We start from the raw sequence: 21,346 nt of genomic DNA on the forward strand, positions 1-21,346 counted from the left end.
TTTTGTTTGTTTTTATATAAATTTATTTATTTTATTCTATTTTTGGCTGTGTTGGGTCTTTGTTGCTGCACGCGGGCTTTCTCTAGTTGCAGCAAGTGGGGGCTACCCTTCATTGCGGCGTGTAGACTTATTGCAGTAACTTCTCTTGTTGCGGAGCACTGGGCTCTAGGCACGTGGGCTTCAGTAGCCGTGGCACACGGGCTCAGTCGTTGTGGTGCATGGGCTCAGCTGCCCCGTGGCATGTGTGATCTTCCCGGACCAGGGCTTGAACCCATGTCCCCTGCATTGGCAGGCGGACTCTTAACCACTGCACCACCAGGGAAGCCCCTATACCTTCCGTTTTGATGTCAGTTTAAAACCAACAGAGGCAGGCAAATTATATCTTCTACAAGGAAAAAATCCCATCCATGAAATATCTTCCAAAGGGAAATATTGGGATTTTTTTTCTTTAAATAATGGATTTTTAATGAATTATTTTTAAATAAAATTCTATCATTTTTTTTCTCGTATAATTGCTTTACAATGGTGTGTTAGTTTCTGTTTTACAACAAAATGAATCAGCTATGCATATACATATGTTCCCATATCTCTTCCCTCTTGCGTCTCCCTCCCTCCCATCCTCCCTATCCCACCCCTCCAGGCGGTCACAAAGCACCGAGCTGATCTCTCTGTGCTATGCGGCTGCTTTATTGGGATATTTTTGAAGTGTGCCATCCATCTGGATAAGCCACACTTGTCAGTGTTCTTTCTCCATGGAGATCATCTCATTTACTCTATTGTGCTTTGTCCAGGGCATGAGCTGGTAACTACCAGGCATGCAGTTGAACTGGAGTCAGGGACCCAAACTGCCTCCCCATGGAAATTGAAGGGGCCCAGCCAGCTAGGAGGAACCAGATGCCAGCCAGAAAGCAGGGGAATTCCTCTCCTGAATTTTCTCTTCTGCCATATATTGTTGCATCACTTACCCGGGAGAGGTCTGAATGGGCTGGCTGATCTGGGGCATCCTAAAAAGTCTGGGACCCTGGACTGGAGGCGAAATGAGAGGTAGAAGGATGTGGGTCAGTGTGTTTCCCTTGAAGCCACTGTCATCACCCCTGGAAAAGTTCTGCAGGGATAAGTGACAGTAAGAACAACAAGGGACCTGGACTGGCTCTCTCTTTATACGAAATAAAAGCCAAGATCCAGCGTGAAGTGACTTGATGGGAGTGTGGAGAGGTGAGTGGCAGGGCTATGCCTCATCCCTCCATCTTCCAGTGCTAACTCCAGCTGCCTTCCGTCACATCAGCCAACTCAGCCTCAAGGTTTAAAGAAAAGAAACTAGAAGGCGTCCAACCACCAGCATATCAAAAACAGAAGAAGTCCAAGTAGATTTTATTTCTGGACAGAGATGGATGGAGAATCCCCAGCTAAGCCCGGAGAACAAAAGGTGTGGTGAGGCTTTCCCCCGAGAGGTTGGGGGCTTGTCTCCGGATGTGGGTGGTGAGTTGCAGCAGCGGCCATCCCAGAGCAGCCTGGCCTCGCTCCCAGGGGCCAGGGAAGGATTCTGGAGTTCAGGCCAGCATCTCCCTCCTACCTCCCTGCTCTTCTGCTAACCCCCACTCTCCCTCCCACCAGAGTGCATGACTCCTTACAGCCCCCTGAGGGATTTAGAACCAACTAATATTAAGAAGGAGAAGGAAGCATATGGAGCTCTTGCAGTCAAAGTTCTTGTGTTGCAGTGGAGACGAAAGAGGCATTGCTCAAGGTCATTGCCATGGGCAATGTGGAACCTCCTGAATCCTTGTTCTGTGCTCTTCCCTCTACATCTGCCTCCTTCCTTTCTTGTCTGCTGCCACGGGGATGCGGGCATAGGAGAGAAGTGGGGCTCAGGGGGCCAGTAGGGATTTGGGGAGTTATACACCAGCCTGTGCTGAAGATGGGATAGATCCCTTCTCAGCAGGACTGAGGGACAAGAGAATTCCGCAATGTGCCCTCGTCCCCTAAAATGCTGTGCACTATCACAGAGGCCTGTGGCCCCAAGCTACTGAGTTGGGGCTCCCTGTCTCCTGGAGAGAGGTTTTCTGAAGGTTATCGGCAGGTGGATAACTTGGAGACTTTCCGTTGAATGTTATCCTTGCAGCCTCTAGTCAAGGCCGGTAACTCCTTGGAGGCATTTTATCTCATACCTTGTGCTTCCTCATTGCCCCTCAGAGGCGGCTTTTGCTCCTGAAGCCGAGAGATAGCTGCACCCACTGGTGCACACTTCAGAGAACCCCAGCAGGACAGTGCAGACTTTGGCCCCAGCGTGTGCTGTGTCAGCACTTAGCACTTTTGAAAAACTCTCCTGGGGGAACCTGGGCACGAGCCTCAGAATTAGCCTGGACCTGGTGAATATTAATCAAACAAAAGATTAACTGCAGGCACACCTGGGAAAGCCTCCAGGTGCAGGCAGGAAACCAGCAGCTCTGGAGGGCAGGGAGGGCCTGAGGCTGCCATGATGGTGCCCAAGACCCGGGAGATTCTAAGGGGAGGGCACAGGAAGCAGAAGGAACCCGTGGACTTTTCCAGGTCTGGCCACTCTGGGGGCCCTACCTGGATAGAGCAGGCAGAGGCTTTAGTGGAGATGGCTAGGCTGAGCCACACTGAGTCGACAGCTTGCATTACAGGGCCAACGATGGACTCTATCTCCTTCTCTCCTCTCTCCTCTCTCCTTTCCTTCAACTCTCACCTTACCTTTCCTTTCCCCTTCTCCTACTTCCTCTGCTTTCCCCCTCTCCTCCTCACCTTGTTCCCTTTTCTCCCCCTTTAGCCCACAGCCCAGACTGGCCAGTGGCCTTGTGTGGCTTTGTCTAGTTATACAGGGGGGGAGGGGACCAGACCATTGACTGTCAAGAGCCTGTTCTTAACATTCGCGAGACATGTATGAGCATTGGAAGGAGAAAACTATGGCTAACTTAATTTTGCTTTCTTTAGGAAAAAAAGTCCACAGGTCCCAGGAACTGCAGACAGTAGATAGATTCAAAGAAGAGATTTTTAGTCACTCAAAAAGCATCCATGAAAACCCTGTGGGAACTACAAGTGAAGTATAATGTACCGTCCCTGCCAGAAGGCCATTGAGTAGTGGTCAGCATGGTGTCTGGCAAAAGTGTGGAAGGTTCTTGTTCACAGTAGCTGTGCCTTGGGCACCTACACCCGGCTAGATCCTGTTTCAGAGCCTGGAGGCTCAAAGTCCTCGCCTCAAAGAGCTGGAGGGTCAAAGTCCTGGAGGCTCAAAGTCCTCGGCTCAAGGAGCTCCCCAGGCCAGTGAGAGAGACCAGAGCAGGGGAAAATCAGTGTGGACTGGGGGCCAGGGAGGGCTTTCTAGAAATTGTGGAGAAGAAACAGAATAGGACCCTTGGGCAAAAAACTACTTGGCCTGAGAGTTAATTTACTCCTATCATTGACTGGGGGCACACTACCAGTGAGATAGAAAGCTTCCCTTGAAGGAAGCAATTCTCCTTCTGCAAAAGAGAAGGGGAAACGAGCGACTGAGTACCAGGCCTGCTGGTGACTCTTCTAACACAGTCTCATGTAACTGGTACAACAGCCCCATACAGATTCTCATTCCCCCTGGAGAGGAAGCTGATCCCCAAGACTGAGTAATCTTTCCAGGATCCCACAATTCCAGCTAAGTTTTAAACTTCTAGCTTGGGGTCTTTCCACTACGCAATGCTGCCCCAAATCCAGAGCTCCGTGCTGGCAGGTGGGTGCCGGGGTTGGAATCCCCCAGAGGGAGTTTTTTAGTCTTGGTGGCAGTGACCCAGGCCAAATGTGCGTGTTTAGGGCCGTAAGGATGGAGCTGTGCTTCTCTCAGAGGGCAGGTACCTCCTGCTCTTAGGTGGAGCTGATCCAGCCCCAGCACTGAGCAAACCAAGATCCCAGAGTGAGAAGGTGCTTGCCCAGGTCCCAGGGCTGCTCGCCCAGCTTCTCACTCGTCTCCTCTCAGGCCTCTTCATCTACAGTGTTTTTTTTTGCAGGTCAGCAACCAGAGGGCAGGATGGAAAATGCCCGTCCTCCTCATACTGTGCCTGCTGCAAGGTGAGTTCCAGACAGCCCAGCTTCAGAGCTTGTACACCCAGACCCGAGCCTTCCAGGCTGCAGACATGCCTGACAGGCACCTCAGCAGCATTCAGCACCCGCACCGTAGTTTGGACATCCGCATGGCTTTGGATCGAGGGCGTGGTCAGATCCGGGTCAGAGTGAATGAGGGAGGTGAGAGCTCACATGAGGGGGCATATGTCTGACTTGACGATTGCTGGAATATCCACAGTTTTGATCTGTCTCTACTCTCTTCCATTCAAGTTGATGACTGAAAGTTGGCTGCATTTGCAAGATATGGGTTCCAGGGTGTGCAAAAGCCAGAGGTAGCACCGTTCTATTTCCACTCATTCTAAAAACGCTCGAGTGGCAGACCCAGTACTAGGGACGTAAAAACCCCGACCTGCTCCAAAGAGTGCAGAGTCTACAAAGAAACCAGATGGGTAAATATTACATCTACACATTTACTTATTTAGTCAACACATACTTATGGAGGGCCTACCAGGTGCCAGGCACTAGGGACACACGGATGAAAGACAGAATTCTTGCTCTGTACGTCCTGACAGGCTGGTGTGCTGATCAGGCTCAGAGGACCGATCATCCTGTCTCCATGCTGTGGTATCTGGTTTTATTTTGATGGTAATGGAGAGCCATTGAGGAATGTAGTGAGTATGTGCTTAGAGTGTCTGGTACCCAAGTAGATGCTTAACAAATAATTGTCGAAAGAATAAATGAATAAATAAACGCTATGATAATACAAAAAAGGGATTAACAATTGTGTTCGTCTTACAAACAAATCAGAATTTTAATGAATCAAAGGTAGCTTATCTCTGGGCGAGAGCCCTCTGTGATATAATCACACCACCTCTTTAATTTCATCTGCCAATGCCCCCTTTAAAATTTTTCAGTAGGAGCAAGCTTCCCCGGCCCCCAGATGAAAACTCAGGCAGGCCCATGATTTTTCTCCGAACATATAAGAGTCTTAACCTAATTCCTTTAAGTCTCAGATGTTCTAATTTGATCATTGTAAGTGGCCGGTTAAATATTTTGGTCAGCAATTTAATCTTCATTCAGAGATTTGCCCCCTCATCACCCACGGCCCGCAGTCAGGAAGGCATGGAGGGCTCTGGGGGCTGCCTTCTCCCTTCCCCTCTACTCTTTCTCCTCCCTGCCGAGGCAGCTGGCACTTGGGACGTCAGTAGGGTCACAGCAGCAGGTGGGAGGACAACAGGAGCCAGGCAGCTCTTACTTGATGGGATGGCTTGGAGCTCTCTGGCCTGGCAGGGCTCTAGAGCTGGCTCCTCCTCTTGTGGTTGCCTTTGTGGATCCCTCGAGGTCCCATCTCCTCCCTGTGCCCCAGGTTCTGCTTTGGCCCCTCCACACGGAAGACCCCGTCTCAGGTGGCTGTGGGATGGCTCTCTGCCCTCCGGGCCCACCCTCTGGGCCACGGAGACACTCCCGGTTTTCTCACCCCTTTGCTGGAGGGAGGAGTGATCCATCCCAGGCGCCAGCCCTGCTCTCCCTGTTCATGTCACAGGCCTTTTGCACTTCCTCAGACCAGGTCAAGCTCCAGTCCACGGCCTCCAGTCAAGTTCCAGTGCAGGCCTCCCTTGCCCATCCCTGCCTGAAGCTGTACAGTGGACAGCTGCTGGGAGATGACGGGTGAATGAGAGCAGGGGCACCACCTCCACCGAAGGGACCCCTGGCAGGCGCCACGTTGATCCTAAAATGCCAGCTCTTTCTTTAATTCTCACAGGCAACCGGTACTAAATTCCAAAAACCTTTATTATATAGAACCAAGAGCTACTAGTCATCCAGCGATTAAGTTCTTAAGGGTAAGTGAAACTTGGTATTTATAAAAGAAAAAAATGTTTATTGCGAAAGTTGATTAAGGATTCCTAATCAGCTCTCAACTGCAAAGTCAGAACAGCCCATCCCACTGATTAATGGGGCTCCTTAATCCTTTTGCCTGCGCCGCATGTAGATCACATGCAGATTCCTGAAATATGAGGTGTGAACACTTTATCAGAGCACCATCACTGTCATCCTGAGGTGGTCCTTGTTTGTAATTACGAAGATTCTTACTTTTTTGTTGTTTGTTTTTTGTGGGGGGCAGTACGTGGGCCTCTCACTGTTGTGGCCTCTCCCGTTGCGGAGCACAGGCTCTGGACGCGCAGGCTCAGCAGCCATGGCTCATGGGCCTAGCCACTCCACTGCATGTGCGATCTTCCCGGACTGGGGCACAAACCCGTGTCCCCTGAATCGGCAGGCGGACTCTCAACCACTATGCCACCAGGGAAGCCCAGATTCTTGCTTTTTAATGATGAGTTGCCATTTAACTTTATCAATACTGGCATAGTTGTGGTGTGTCGCTTAATTAAACCTACAATGAGTATTGATTTATCCCTAACATTTATGGCCTTGACTCTTCTTATAATGAGACCTCAAGACATATGCAACAGGCAAGGTCAGCTTTATGGGCATGTGCCCTGTGCAGTCACACAGGACCCCATTCAGAAGGTGCTTGGTTTAACGCTCTACTGTTGCCATAGTGAAATCCTTAGTAACTTTTGCATAAGGGATCCTCCATTTTTGTTTTGCACTGGACCCTGCAAATTATGTAGCCAGTCCTGGCAACAGGATGAAACTTTCTTGGATTCAGAGGTGCTGAAGACATAGAACAAATTGATAGATGCCAGGCGCCCACATCCTAAAGCAACATGTAGAACCACCTGGGCAGGACTATGCAGACAGATGGCAAGGCTAGTTTTTCCAGAAATAGCCCACCATGTAGTCTCCTGGAGAATCATCAGAGGTAGAAGAGAAGAGCTTTTTGGAGAGAGGCAGCGTGCTATGCTCTCCACCACCTGCCCCTGGGGGACAAGGCAGATCACCTCCTCCTCACTTGAAGCCAAGTAAGAGAAGGAACTTCTAGGACGCCACTCAGCAAGCTTGCTGTATGTCCCAGATTTCCCCTGACAGCAAGACAAAGTGTGTTTCCTGGGGCCCAATGTGATGTAGGTCCCACAGAAAGGAGCTGCCCCAGTGCCTCTACCAAGAGGTCTACCCAGAAGGGATTGTAACCACGAGAGGGGCACATGGCCAGAAGTCCTAGGCTTGGTCGTGGAGGAGTCATAAAAGCCCAGCAGGAGGAGAGGCAGTTCTTACCAAGAGGGAACTGCAGCCAGAGGCCACAGACAAGCGATCTGGGAGGCAAAAGGGAAGGACCCAGCTCTGGACGTCTGCCATGCCCGGAGGGCGCCACCAGCAGATCACGACTTTCCATTCACCTCTCATCTCTCCCCTCCACACCCAATCCCAGAGGGGGCCCAGAGCAGTTCTGAGTAGGGGAAGGGGTCGAGCAAAGCAAGAGACCCCGACCTGTCCCCCTCCCCCACATCAGGCTTCCAAGTGTAGCTGGGAAATTGGAAAAGGCTTCAGTTGGATAAGAGGCTGGAGTTGCAGCAGTCACTGGGCTGGACATCTTCTTATCCAAGCGAGACTATGAAAGCTACTATACTTGAAATTATATCTGAGATTTCATCAAGGAGGAGGGACATCCCAGAGCTCGTATGAAGAGGCAGTGAGAGAAAGAGTAAACTTTGTTTCTGCTTGCATTGGATCAAATTTAAATCAGTAAAAGGACCATAGACTGTGCTTCAACTGTGATTCACGCCTACCGCCAAAGCAGACGTATTCAAAATTCTGCTGTGCTTTGACAGTGACACTTGGTTATTTCCATTCCTAGAGAAGGGAGCAGTATGTACGTTTTTGAAAACGATGGTCTGGGGAGTTATCCACCCAGCAGAGCAGGATTCCTGTGCTTCCAGCACCCTCTCCTTTCAGCAGAAGTCACACTCATCTTTTTTTACTATTTAACATCCCTCTTTTAAAAAAAAATTTATTGAAGTATAGTTGATTTTCAATGTTGTGTTAATTTCTGCTGTACAGCAAAGTGATTCAGTTATGCATATATATATATAGATTCTTTTTCATATTCTTTTCCATTACAGTTTATCACAGGATATTGAATATAGTTCCCTGTGCTATACAGTAGGACCTTGTTGTTTTAACATCTCTCTTTTACATTCTATGCAAATCAACCACAGCCCTTCTGTCAGCTCTTGCCTTGGCCTTCTTACAGGTGCTTAGATGGTAGCTTCTTAAACATTTGCATTTTTTTAAAAACATCTGCACTAGAGCACAGTGGCATGAATCCAGGCTTTGGACGGACATGTGCAAGAACACCTGCACGTGATAAGCTCAACAGTGGTTAGCTAAATAGTGGTAAGATTATTGTTGCCTTTTCATCTCTCCCCTGGGGCCTTGGACACAGCTCCATTTCATACCTTGGAGCTACTCCTGACCTAGTGGCTAAGCGCTGACATTTCTATATTGATTCTTTCTAGCTTCACTTTCACGGAAGCATTTTCTGACCTGTTCCCTAATTCTGGCAGAGTTTGGAGCTCATAGCTCCCCAAACAGTGACAAATTCAGCACTCTTGCTCCGGACTTTTTTTTCTCTGCCTGCAGCTGCAAATGCGTTGAGGGGCCCGAGGCTGGTGTCTGGGGAGCCTGGGGGAGCTGTCACCATCCGGTGCCATTACCCACCCTTGCCCATCAACAGCCACCAGAGGAAGTACTGGTGCCGCCTAAGACCCCTGACGTGGGTCTGCCACACCATCGTGTCCACCAACCGCTACACTCACCTTCGCTACCGTGGCCGTGTGGCCCTAACAGACTTCCCACAAAGAGGCTTGTTTGTGGTGAGGCTGTCCCAGCTGTCCCCGGAGGATGTGGGGCACTACCGCTGTGGCATTGGAAACGCAAACAACATGCTATTCTTCAGCATGAACCTGACCATCTCTGCAGGTAAGGGCTGATGGCTGGCAGGTCAAGTTTGGTGACATGAATGTTAGGAAGGGCAAGGGGCAACAGAAGACCCAGAGGTCCAAGAGGGCTTTAAACACAAGGGGAGTGATGATGAAAAGCTGGGGTCAGGCAAGGACTTTAAGACATAGACTTCTATTTCAGATGGAGACCACCTTCAGAGGGAAGGTAGATACTAGGGAAAACGTCCCAGCTGAATCCCCGTAATCTACCTCACCCAATTCCCCCTGAGAGTTGTGGCACATATATTTGAAGAGAGCTCGGTGAAGCTGGTGAATTGGAGGACACGGCTTCTTAGGGTCATGATGTCTTTTTGTTCAGACATGCAGAGCACATAAGACAGGCAAAGCAGAAGAATGGAGACTGAGCTCTTCCTAAGGCTGAGCCTCTCAGCAGACATCCAACAGCTACCAGGCCAGCGCCGTGCGTGGCTCGTTCTGGAGAGTTGATCTAGAGTCACGTACCCAGAGTCCAAGGAAGGGCATCCAGGCTATGAAAGGCAGGTCTACCAGAGAGATGGCACAGGCAGGCAGGGGTCCAGAGAGTGGACTTGTTTGAATAGATGTTGCTATCTAGCCATCTGCTGACATTGGCTGCTCTGCTGTGACTGGAGTTTTCTTTTTTTCTTATTTGAAAAGCAGTATGTGAAGGGATGTGGGCCCTGGGAAACGGGACAGCATGGTGTCCTGGGGCAGCTGGATAGAGAATTTGTGGGCGTAAAAGGAGATAGGGACATAAAATGTCAATATTGGCAACAGTCTAGAGAACACATCTGGTTTTCCCAATTTTTTATTTTATCCAACATATTGGCCAAAGACTGCATTGCTTAGTGAGGTTGCATTCCATGGAGCAAACATGTCAAGCCTGGTGTCCTTTGCAGCCTGGTGTCCTGTAGGGAGCCCGGATAGCCTTCTCATTTGGTCTCCTTCTGCTGTTCACACAGGTCTTTCCAGAGCCGTCCCCACAGCCACTGTGGCTGCTGGCGAGCTCATCACGGGATCCTTTGTGACAGTATCGCCAGCGGCCAACAGACGGACACCAGGAACTACGCAGACTATAGAGAGACAAGGGACGGGATGGGACAGAGCTGCTCTGACTCTAGGAACCAGCAAAACCACAGCTTCAGCTAAGGGAAGAGAAACCCCAGGAGCAACTGGGGTAGTAGCTCCAGGGACAGGCAGCCAGCTAGAGGGTTCCATTTGGGCAACCATCCCCACTCCGCAGAGTCCAGCTTCAGCCATCAGAGGTGTGTCCAATACAACAGAAGGTGATCGAGCGTGGAGCACCAGAAGTTTGGAAGCAAACAGGACTAGGGCCAGCGAAAGAGAGAGGGAAACAACTACTGGGACTGATAGGCAAAGAGAGGAAACAGAGAGGGTCAGAACAGTCCCAGACACAGCTGAGAAGGTCATGGCGACCATTAGGCCATCAACCCTGGTCTCAGATAAGTGGATGTGGGAAACCCACCAAGAAGAAATGTCGGTTTCTAAGCCACAAGCCCTGGGCTCTGTTGAAGGAACACCCCCAGTTGCAGTTGTGTGGACCTTGGAGCCAACCAGCATAGAGATGGCATCTGCGGAAGGAAGCAGTGAAGGAGACCTAGACACCCCTGCTGGAGACAGTGGTCCCCAAGTGACATCGAGCCAGGCCCTGGCAGCAAGGCCCTTCAGGCCCCTGGGCAAGGACTCCCAAGTGAAGAGGTAAACCCCCAGGCTGCCCTCTCCGTTGGGACTCCACATCTGCTCCATCCCTTTGCACGCTCCTCAGTGAGCTAACTTCTGTGACCCCCTCTGTCTGCTCACTCCTCTCCCTTTGTAACCTCAGGACAGTAAAGCATAAGGGACATGAAAGTCAGAATCCTCCCTCATTCAAGGGTCCTTGCTGGGAGACATTATCTGAGCATCTTCATGTGATTTTCAAGCAAAAATATAAGCACTAAAATAATGGAATATTTAGGTGGGACTGTTGGGACTTTTTTTTTTTTAAAGATGAGGAAACAAGCTCCGACGAGGTCGGTGTATGACTCACTGAAGCTACAAAGACAGATTGTGGCAAAGCCAAATGCCAAGCGTAGATGCCCTGACCCTCACTCACTTCTCTTGCCCACTGTTGCACATTGGTGGAGGAGGGAAAGGATCAGGGCTTGGGATCTGGAAGGCAGGGGACTTAGTCTCAGGTCGGCAACTAACCCTCCATGGGAATTCGGGCAGCCAGCTTGCCTTGGCCTCAGCTTCTCATCTGTAAAATGAGAGGCAAGGGCCAAAGGGTCTTCAGTCTCCTACCCAGCTCCAACCTCCATCCCCTCCCCTGCTGCTTCCACTCCAGTGTTTCTCTGGAAGAGAAAAACATCTCTCGGATGCTGACTCCAGTCTCTTCGTTGCTGTGTCCGCTTATGCTGACGGTTCTTGTTCTGCTGCAAAGGAAGCTCCGGAGAAAGAGGAGGTGTAAGTGGAGTTTAAGTCACCCCAAGGCCGGGGAGGGGAGCGCCTGTTCCCATCTGACACCCTTAGGACTGGGTCGGGGTCAGAGTTGGTACCAGGACCTCTGGATGTAGAAGTGCTAAATTCTAGTCTGAGCCACTTAACCAAGCTTGGCCTTGGTTCCTTTATCAATCAAATGGGAAAGTAGTCTATGTATTTATGTCTCAATGGCATCCCAGAGCTTAAGGAGAAGCTCTTCAGAAGATGGCAAGACAGCTGGTAGTCATATGAACCACGTGAACAATCCTGACAGCAGGTCGGAGTACAGGGCCCAAATGTGGAACCAGACTGCATTTGCACCCTCTGCACGGCCCAGCTGGAAGTCTCTTAAAACACCAGGCCCAGGTTTAAACATTCCTAAAGGGACTGCTCCACGGCGTTTAGATCTGGCGAAGAAAGGGTGAGATGCTCTGGGAGCAAGTCAAAGGGGCTAAGATTCTCAGACCCAGCTCCCCAAAGGCCTGGCCCAATCCCTGCCGATCTAAGGGCTCAGTTGCAAATCCTCTGTGTCAGGAAGTCCTTGAGGATTGCCATGGGTGAGGGTGGTTCTCAAGGAATCAAATTCAGTGCCCAGGTGCTCACAGTGTGCTCTGTGTCTGTGCAGCTCAGGAGACAGAAAGGTCATCAGGGGTCACCTTGATTCAGATGACACAGTTCCCGGAGCTGAGCCTCCAGCCAGACCAGCTTCCCCAGGTGGAAAGGAAGGTGCTCCAAGATGACTCTCCTCCTCTCCGTGCCAGCCTGAGCATCCCAGAGAGGGACCCTGGACCCCAAGGAATGGAGGGATAAGCCGCTCAGACACCATGGAAAAAAGAACCAGGACCGAATACCGGCCTCTTCTCTTCCTTCCTCCGCCTGTATGAAGGGAAGCTTGGGGAGCTGGGACTCCATCTGGGGAAGCAAAGGCTGACCATCACTGGACCAAGGAAGGTCCAGCATTTTTCATGGCCAAAGGTGACACTATGACTCAAAGAAGGCTGCAAGAAAGGATCTATTAGTTACTGGAGGAGGTCAGTGGACCTGGAAAAAGTGGAATTTCCATTCCTGGAGGTTTGAAAATATGAGAGGCTTCCAATCAGAGTGGAGAATTAACAAAATTTCAACCATCACTCCTAGCCCTTGGGAGGTGCCCCCTTTTTCTGACATCTCTTAACACTCAGCCTGCTGCACACATTAAACTATAACCTTTTCAAGTACATTCTAAGCTCTTAGGGCAGTAATTGTGTTTTCTCCATCTCACTATGTCCCCAAAGAACTTCAGCTCAGTAGGGCCCGCAATAAATATTTGTGACTGAATGGCTGACTGGAGGGGCATGGGCTCCATGACCTCTGGGGACACTGCCAACACAGATGTTCTGAATCCCCCTTCATCTGGGAGTCCCCTAGATGATCCCATAGGTCCTTACACAGGGACCAACAGGAAGAACCCTCATTCCCAATTCATCCCTGCCCGTTTGGCCCCATACTTATTATGCTGTAGACCTTTTGACCCAGTCGAGATTTTCTGGGATTTTCCTAAGTTCATGAAGGAAGAGGGTATTTTTCAGTAGATTCTCATCTTCTTCATAAAGCTTCTCTTATTCAACTGCTTGTAAATCCTTGATATCAAGGACTGATGATGAAGCTGGAAAGTGGTTATGGTCAGAGGGACAGAGAGGAGAGAAGGTGGCCGAGAGGAATTTTATGTGGATTCTGCTTTACAATCACTTTATTTCATGCCTGTTGGGGGACTTTTGCTCCACTCTTGGGCCCACTGTCTTTTCAGGAATTACATCTGCTCTTTTATTTTGCCAGATCTGTCAGCAAGCTGTCTGAACTTCATGTTTGGACAGAGCAGCCCTTGAGCAGTGGAAGAGAAGGGAAAGAAAGGCGCCAGTGTCAAGTCAAGAATTGTCAGGTAGACATTCCCAGAAGGCTCGGCCCTCTCTCCTAAGCTGTCAGCAGCACCAGAAGTCCTTCCTTCCTTACTACCTCCTCATAGCTGGAGCTGAACCCAGACACTGTCCAGAGAAAATCAATACGATGCCATTTGCATGGTTTGGGAGAGAAAGACTCACTGCTTTGGATAAGCAGGGAAGTTGCCTGCACCTAACCAAATGGAATCACCGAATTTCAGAGCTAATAGATCCTCAGAGATTAACCAGTCTAAAATCCATTGCCCAGGGTGAGACAACTGAGACCCCATGGGGGGAAGTAACTTGTTGAAAGTCACTCAGTTAACCCAGTTAGGAATAACAGAGTGAGGACTAGAAAAGGGAACTCACGACCTTGACCTGGTGGCTTCCCCACTTCACCTTTGCTAAACAATGTATCAGAGCAAAGCTCATCCTCAAAAATCCATGACACCACAGCCCTAGCTCCAGACCATTTTCGTGCACATGATCTCAGGGACCTGCCTGAAACACCTGTAAAAGAGATAGGAGAGCCACTGTTATCCCATCCAACCAATGAGGAAGCAGGCCCTGAAGGGTACGTAATTCAACCATGGTCCCTCAGCTCATTAGAGGCAGGGACAGGAGAGAACCCAGGCTGTATAGGATCATTCCACCTGATAGAGTCTTCCAGAGGCGTCCACAGAGTGCTAGCTTCTGAGGACTGTTAAGAGGCATGCTGAGAAAAAGGTTTGGTAGACCAAAGAAGTTTGGGAAATGTGGGTTAACCAAAAAACAGGTTTTGTGCAGGATTTTTGGAAGACTTTAGCTCACTAAGGTGCATTGTGAATAGCTCTGGGGGGTGGGGACATTATGTGTGTTTCCCCGGGTTTTGGACTATTGTGTTTTGGTGAAGCAACCTCACAGGACTGGGTTCCTCAAATCACTTCTTGTTTGGGGAAGCTTGATGCACTAAACCAGGGGTCAGCAAACCTTTTTGGGAAAGGGCCGGGTAGTAAATACTTAGACTTTGCAGGCCGTACAGCCTCTGTCACAACTACCCAGTTCTGCCCTGGCAGCACAGAAGCAGCCAGAGACAATCTCTAAGTGAATGACTTTGGCTGTGTTTCAACAAAACTCTTTACAGAAGCAGGCTGGATCTGGGTCTGGCTCGAGAGCCATAATTTGCCAATCCCTGCATTAGGCCATAAAACCAACTGAGACTCTCCTGTTCCCACTCTGATATGAAGGATCACTCCTTCTCAACAGCTGCCCTGGACCACCCCTTTCCTCACCCCCTCCTCCTTCTGAGCTCTTGTAATCCTTCTGTCTGGGATTCAGCCTTGGGACATTCTGCCTGACCCCCTGCCTGGGGGAAGGAGGGGACCAGCCAGCAAGGGTGCTGGCCAAGGGGCTGGAGTCAGGGTCAGCTTCCAGAAGTAGGAAAGACTGCCAAATCAGAGTTCCAGGGAATGCTGAGGTCCGCAAGCAGGAGGAGCCAGTAAAATTTCAAATGGATGGAGCAGAGCCAAGATCAAAGTCTTTGGAGCTGAGCAGAGATAAGATCTGAGGGAAATCTTGGCCAGGAAGGAAGTGGGGCAGCCCCGAGGACTTACAGCTCTCCTTTATGGGCTAAAGGATGCCTGCAGTGGGGCAGGAGCCCTTAAGGGGCCAGAGGCAAAGCAGGCTAAGCAGGCCACATCCACTGCTGGGTATTGTCAGTGCTTTGGTTTTTTAATCTCATATCCCCAGCTAGCATGATACCCACACCTCTGGGATGAGCGGCAGGGAGACACTCCATCTCTGAAGCTGGAATCAGGGAAGTGTCCATGGAGATTTCTAATCCAAGATACAGGGCAGGGAAGCACTGACTTTCCTAGGATCAAGCATGTTCTCCGGGTTAGGGCTCAACCCTCCCGTTCTCACCTCGCTACCTATTAATGCTGCTACTGTTCGTTAAGTATCTCTACGCAGCTGGCACGCCTCTAGGTGACTTCACATTCCATATTCACTTGATGCAACATTTCTGTAAGGTAGGCAGGATAATCCCCATTTTACAGATGAGAAGACTGAAACCGGAGACAGGAAGTAGCTACACACCTGGGCGCTGAACGCACAGCAGATACAGCCTAGATCCTTGATCATGGCGCTGCACCTCCATACTTGGACTTACGGCCTGCATATCTGGTCAGGCCTTCCCTGTTTAAGGTTCTAGAGAATTCCTTGTTTTCCTCTTTTAGGCCTGGGTGTAAAAATTTCATAACCATTTCCAATAATTTGTTCTCTTCAATCACTGAGCTGACTTACTCCTGTCCTGGCTAAGTGAAGTGGAAAAGTTCAGGGAGCTGGAACTAAGAGCTAAAAATTCACTCACCAGCCCCGAGGTCCTTATTGGCATTTGTACAAATTGAGCTCAGATCTTAATCGCCTGCAGCGGTGTCCATCTGTCACAGGTAACTCAGGGCAAACGCTTAACTCCACAGACGACTTCTCATACTCTCCACTAAGACTTTGGGGACTTCTTCCTCTTCTCCAGGAGCCAGTGGGGTCTGGGAAATACAGAATCAGTTAAATAACAGCTCCAGTCAGATATAAAGAGGAAAGTACTTCCACAGAAAGACTTATACTTCACTTCAGTCAAGTAGACATGGATTATGTGATTATTTTCCATTGGTGTAGATAATCCAGGGCTAATAGCTTGACAAACGTTCAATGGAGAATGGAGATTCTACACGAAAGGAAACACACTCTCTGTGGGTGGCCTTGCATGCAGGGTCCAGGGCCACCAAGCCCTCCATTTTTCTTGAAATGACACAGCTTGGCTTGCAGGCACTGGCCCTCCCAGGCCAACCTGCTCCCTTCACTATCAGCAAGGGGATGAGCTGTCACCCCATGGCCTGCTCTCCAGGGGGTCAGCTGAAACCCAGACAAGCAGCAGAGAGGTGCCAACTGCAGGAAAGGACCCTATGCCATACTCCTAGAGGCTCGTAGAAATCACGAGCACTGAGGCACTAGGTCAGGAGGCCACCATTTGCCTCCTGGTCCCGTTTTGTCGAAGATATATGTTCCCTGATTAGCATCTGGCATCTTCTGTGTTCTGCCTCTTCCAACCTCTGGCCGAGTTCCTAACCTTAGCCTGTTTGCTGCCTTGATCTAGATCTACCAGTGTTGCTCTGAGTGTAGAGGGTCAATCAACAAGGACCACTTCTTCTCCTAATGTTACAGAGTCCTGCCTCCCCAGCCCTGAGTATCTTAGACAAGAGGAAGAGAGCCAGGATGACCATGACCAAAGGCGTTTTCCAAGTTGTCCCATAATTTGAAGATGTTGCACCTCACTTCAGACACGAATTCAGAAAAAGGGCATCAGGGAGTTCACTTCTTTAGAGCCTGGCATGGGAAGGACAGACTGGTTAGGAAATGCAACTTGTCTAAATTTTTCATTTTGCCAGCACTCTCCTCCACCCGTGTAGCAAAGAAAACTGAAAATTAATGACAGTATACGTCACCGGAAAGAAGCAGATTGTACACCACTATACAGGTGGGACTGTTGAGGCTCGGATGGCACAGGCTGCAGGGGATCACAGGCGATGTTTTTCCGATGGCTGCCTGCTAGGCAAACCTTGGGCTAAAGGCCAGGCTCAGACCAGGAACAAGGAAACAACAAGGCTTCAGGAGGACACCAGTAGCTTATGAGAGGGGCTGGGCCCTGTCAGCTGACACTCTGTTGACTTTGGATGTCTACTCTGAAAATCTTCCTTCTTCCGCCCCTTCCTGGCCAAGGGATGGTGGTAGTAGAGGGCAAGAGAGTGGTTTGGTAACCTCAGAAGTGGTTTGTTAATTTGTTCCTGCCTTTCAGAACCAGAGAATAAAAGCTCTTTGGGGTCCCGGGACTGGCTTAGGAGAAATAGAGGGAGCCTTGGGACCAAGGCCAACTTTCCATTTCCAGACTCTTTCATGTTCCGCTTCATCACTCCTAGCCTCCTCGGGACAAGACATAGGCTCAGGGGGCACCCACCACAGTCTCTGCCTTCACTCCCCCACCAGCCACAATGATAGAGTACAGACAATCCTCCTCACCACCACCCCGGAAGGCCTAGAAGAAATGTTGTTTTCACTCCCTGATTGGGAGTCAACAGAGCTAGGAAAACAGATGAGGGATTGGACATCTGGACAGTGACATAGGGAGGCAGGTAGTCAGGGAGAAGGAGGTGACTCAGTGAGTTCATGTAGAAAAAAGAAAAGATTTGAGGCTCAGGTGCACACACTTGGCCAGTAAGTCACCCTCTCCAACACATCCGGTAACCTGAACCTCTAATCTGGTCGCAGCCCTCTCCCCTTCTTTCACACTCCCCACGTGTCCACCACCCAGCTTGCCATTCTGACTTTTCCCTCATTGAGCTTGCTCTTGTCATGGACACAATGCTGCCAGGTCATAGATGCTATGCTCCAAGCTCCTTAAGAAGGGCCCTGGGGAGCCCCTATGAAATCACCCAGTAGCCAGGCAAACATAGAGCATTTATAATGAAGTTTCCTTCTACCTACTTCCTAATGGGGAGATTCACCAGGGAGCCTCTGAACATAAGTCTGTGCTTAGAAACTCCCCCAAAAGCTTGCCTGAGCAAGCCCAGCCAACTGGATGGTTCTAGTCTGGGATTCCAGGCAGTGACCACACTAGGGACCACGTTGCCAGATGGCAGCGCTCAGCTGACCAAAAGGGCAGTCGTCCCCATCCCATGCCCTCTCCCAAGCCTCAAAGGTGAAATTAGAACAGGAAGAACCAATGCTGTGCTCTTGCCAGTAGATAACAGCTGGGGCCAGGAAATGCTAGATCATTATTTGCTGATGGCAAGGGCAGCATACTTGGCATAAACAACCCCAAACAGTCAACATCCTTAAAACAAAAAAAAGGGGGGGATGGGGCTTGCTATTTAGCTTTGGTAGATCCACTGTCACAATTCTATTTTCCAGTGATTGATACTAAAATACTATATATTATTGGCTTACCAAGGAATGCTAAATTTCAGGGCTGGCTGACCTGGGATTAAACATTGACTCCAGACAAGGGTTAAACATTGACTTAGCTAAAAATCCGCACATGGGAGCAGAGAGCAGGCAGTAAACGGCAGTTATAGGCATTTCATCCGTCCCATCTTATCCCACTTGTCCAGCTACATTCATGGAGACCATCCACAGTGAGCAATGCCAGAAGGGCAGTGGTGTTCTGGGGGAGGACTGGATGGTGTTGACCTCCCCTTCTCTGTTGGTGGCTGGGTCAGCCCCGGGTCTGGGAGCAACACGCTAGTGGTGCCAATCTGAAGGGCTGGACCTGCGGAGGCGTGTGGACCTGGCCCCCTCCCGTCTTCCCTGGATCAGTTCAGGATGCAAATGGGAGCCCTTTGCTGCCTGGGGAAACACAATTCAGAAGATTCATCTGGGGGAGTAAAGGCTTTGGGAAGTGGAGGAAAGTGCCCAATGCTGGGAGACCTTGGTTCTCAACCCATCCACGCCATCAACTCACCATGCAAACCTGGGCAAGTCATTCCACTTCCCCGCCCTTGGTTCCTCATGGGTCAGTGGGGCTCTGTTCCAAAAGCCTATGCTGTCCCTTTCATTTGAAGCTGGACAATAAACACCTTTTAGATGCCAGCCACTGTCCATATTACAGTTAATCTTCATACCATAATTATGGGGTAAGTGTAATTAGCCCCATTTTATAAATGAGAATACCAAGGTCCAGAGACATTAAAAAACTTGTCAAGGGTCCCCCCGCTAGTAGGTGGCAGGGCTCCTACATAAACCCAGGGCATTCTGGGTCTGGAGCTTGGGAGCTTTCCACAAGGCTACACTGCCTGGCTGGTTTCGCTCTTTGGCAGTGGTGTGTTGGGGTGATGACTCCTCAGTTAAACCATAAGCCCTTGGGGAACAGGGATGCATACCCCTGCATGTCTCAAATCTCCCTGGACCTCGAACTTTTTGTGGGCGTAATTTTGTGGCAAACTGATCTAACTGGTCATGGGCATAGTAGATGCTTGTGGTAGGCTGAAACACGACCTCCCAAAGACATGTGTACCTCCTGATCTCTAGAATCTGTAAATGTTATCTTATTTGAGAAAAGGGTCTTTGCAGATGTAATTCAATTCAGGATCTTGAGATGAGGAGATCATCCTGGATTATCCGGGTGGACCCCAAATGCCATTACAAGTGTCCTTATAAGAGAGGCAGAGAAACATTTGAGATACACTTTCAAAAGACAACGTGAGCACAAGGACAGAGATCGGAGGGATGCGGCTACAAGCCAAAGAACGCCAAGGAATGCCAGCAGCCACCAGGAGCCAGAAGAAGCAAGGATCAGGTTCTTCCGCAGAGCTTCCGGAGGAAGCACGTCACCCATGCCTTGATTTCAGACTTTTGGCCTCTAGAACCAAGAGATAATACATTTCAGCTGTTCTAAGCCACACAGGTTGTAGTAATTTGTTACAGCAACCACAGGACTCTAATGGGGTGCTCGATCAAAACACAGAATCCTAGAACCGGAAAAGCCTTGGAGACCATTTGGTCCAGCGCCCCCATTCAACAGATGAAACGACTGCAGCCCTAAAGGAGGAAGTGATTTGGCAAAGGTCGCTCAGCAAGTCAGAGGCAGAGCCAGAGCCACGATATAGGCGTTCTGTCCCCAGATCAGGGCTCTGGACTTCCCCACACTGACTCATGCTGAGTCCCAGAGTCGTGAAAGCCAAATGAGAAGCCGTTCTCATTATTATATTCTTCTCATATGATGATTTTAAGAGGGAGGGGGAGCTTTTAAGCAGATGAAGTGATGGCAGTTTTGGAGGTATAATTCCTGTTGCTATCATCACTGTTGAGTTGGGTAGTTGGACCCTCTTGGCCAGTATCTCCTCTCTCAGGACTGGGATGCAGGGGCTATGTCTCAGGGCCAGTGGGTTCCAGGTGGCGAAACCACAGAGAAAGAGGGGAAGCTGGGGGACTCTAATCACACCACTAGCATGTGGCTGAGCCCAAAATAGGACGCAGGGTCTTGACTTTGTGGCTCTTCCCTGGGTTCTACTTCTCATTTTCTTCTTTCCCTAAGCTGGATCACTAATCCAGGCGGGTCTTGGATATGTAGGGCGGGGCGGGGGTGAGTGGGGGAACGGTGTGCTAAGGTAGTCTTGGGGACTCCTGGGAATACAGCAGGACATGATCGAGGAACCCTCCCACCATCACAGACTACAGGAATAGGAGTGGAGATCTGAGGCCCCCAAGGCAGCATGAGAAGCAACTGTTTCATGGATGTGCTTCCCTCCCTCCCCACAGGCTTACACTCATCAAGGTTCTGTCTTAGTGCTCAGTGGACCTCTCTTAACACCAACTCCAGCCCAGACAACACAAGGTATCCCTGCTTTGGAGGAGATCGGTTAATGAGACTAAGAAAACAAAACCTACAAATATCTTGACAATTGAGCTCCAAAGGAGAGAGAGAGAAGGAAAACCTTTGAAAGGAGCAGAACCAGGATGTTCCCCTAACTGTCCCCAAACCATCTCCATCTCCCCTCACATCCTCCCACTTCACATTGACCCTGGAACTGGGAGGAAGAACAATTGCTGAAGGGGAAGAAAGATGGCTTAGCTATCGATGTGTCTTTGTGCTTTCCCGCCCACCACCATCAGGCTTAGATCAGGGCTGCAGTCGGGAGAGGAGGTTGGCAATGACGGAGAGGTCCAGAAGGGTTTGGAGACACCAGAGCCAAGGGGGCCTGTGCCTTGCTTGTCCTGTATGCAACTTTGGTGGTTAGCATCTTGCCAATGTCCTTTGCAGCCTCAGTTACATGGGGACAATGGAGCACAGAAGGCTACAAGGAGTGTTGGGGAGAACGTGCCTCTGAGGCTCACGATCTCCCGGAGGCATCAGAAAGATGCAGGTGAGCCGCATTTCCCTGTATACACAAGAAGGGCGAGGAAGGGCTGAGTGGGCCCGGAGGTCCCACCCGAAGGAGCCCAGACGAAGGGACAAGTAGAACACAGAGTGGACAACAGACCTCTCAGGATGGG

General features: G+C 50.0%; 1 protein-coding gene across 1 annotated transcript; it reads left to right on the forward strand.

The window, feature by feature from the left end:
• Positions 1–4,001: 4,001 nt before the first annotated feature.
• On the forward strand, positions 4,002–12,278 carry FCAMR (Fc alpha and mu receptor). Its single transcript, XM_060010113.1, is given in 6 exon segments — positions 4,002–4,056; positions 5,417–5,560; positions 8,590–8,928; positions 9,890–10,646; positions 11,272–11,390; positions 12,031–12,278. Coding segments are annotated over 6 exon segments (1,578 nt in total). The 5' UTR covers positions 4,002–4,022; the 3' UTR covers positions 12,216–12,278.
• Positions 12,279–21,346: the final 9,068 nt, after the last annotated feature.

This window comes from Delphinus delphis, chromosome 1 (assembly GCF_949987515.2).
Source record: "Delphinus delphis chromosome 1, mDelDel1.2, whole genome shotgun sequence".
Classification (NCBI taxonomy): Eukaryota; Metazoa; Chordata; class Mammalia; order Artiodactyla; family Delphinidae; genus Delphinus; species Delphinus delphis.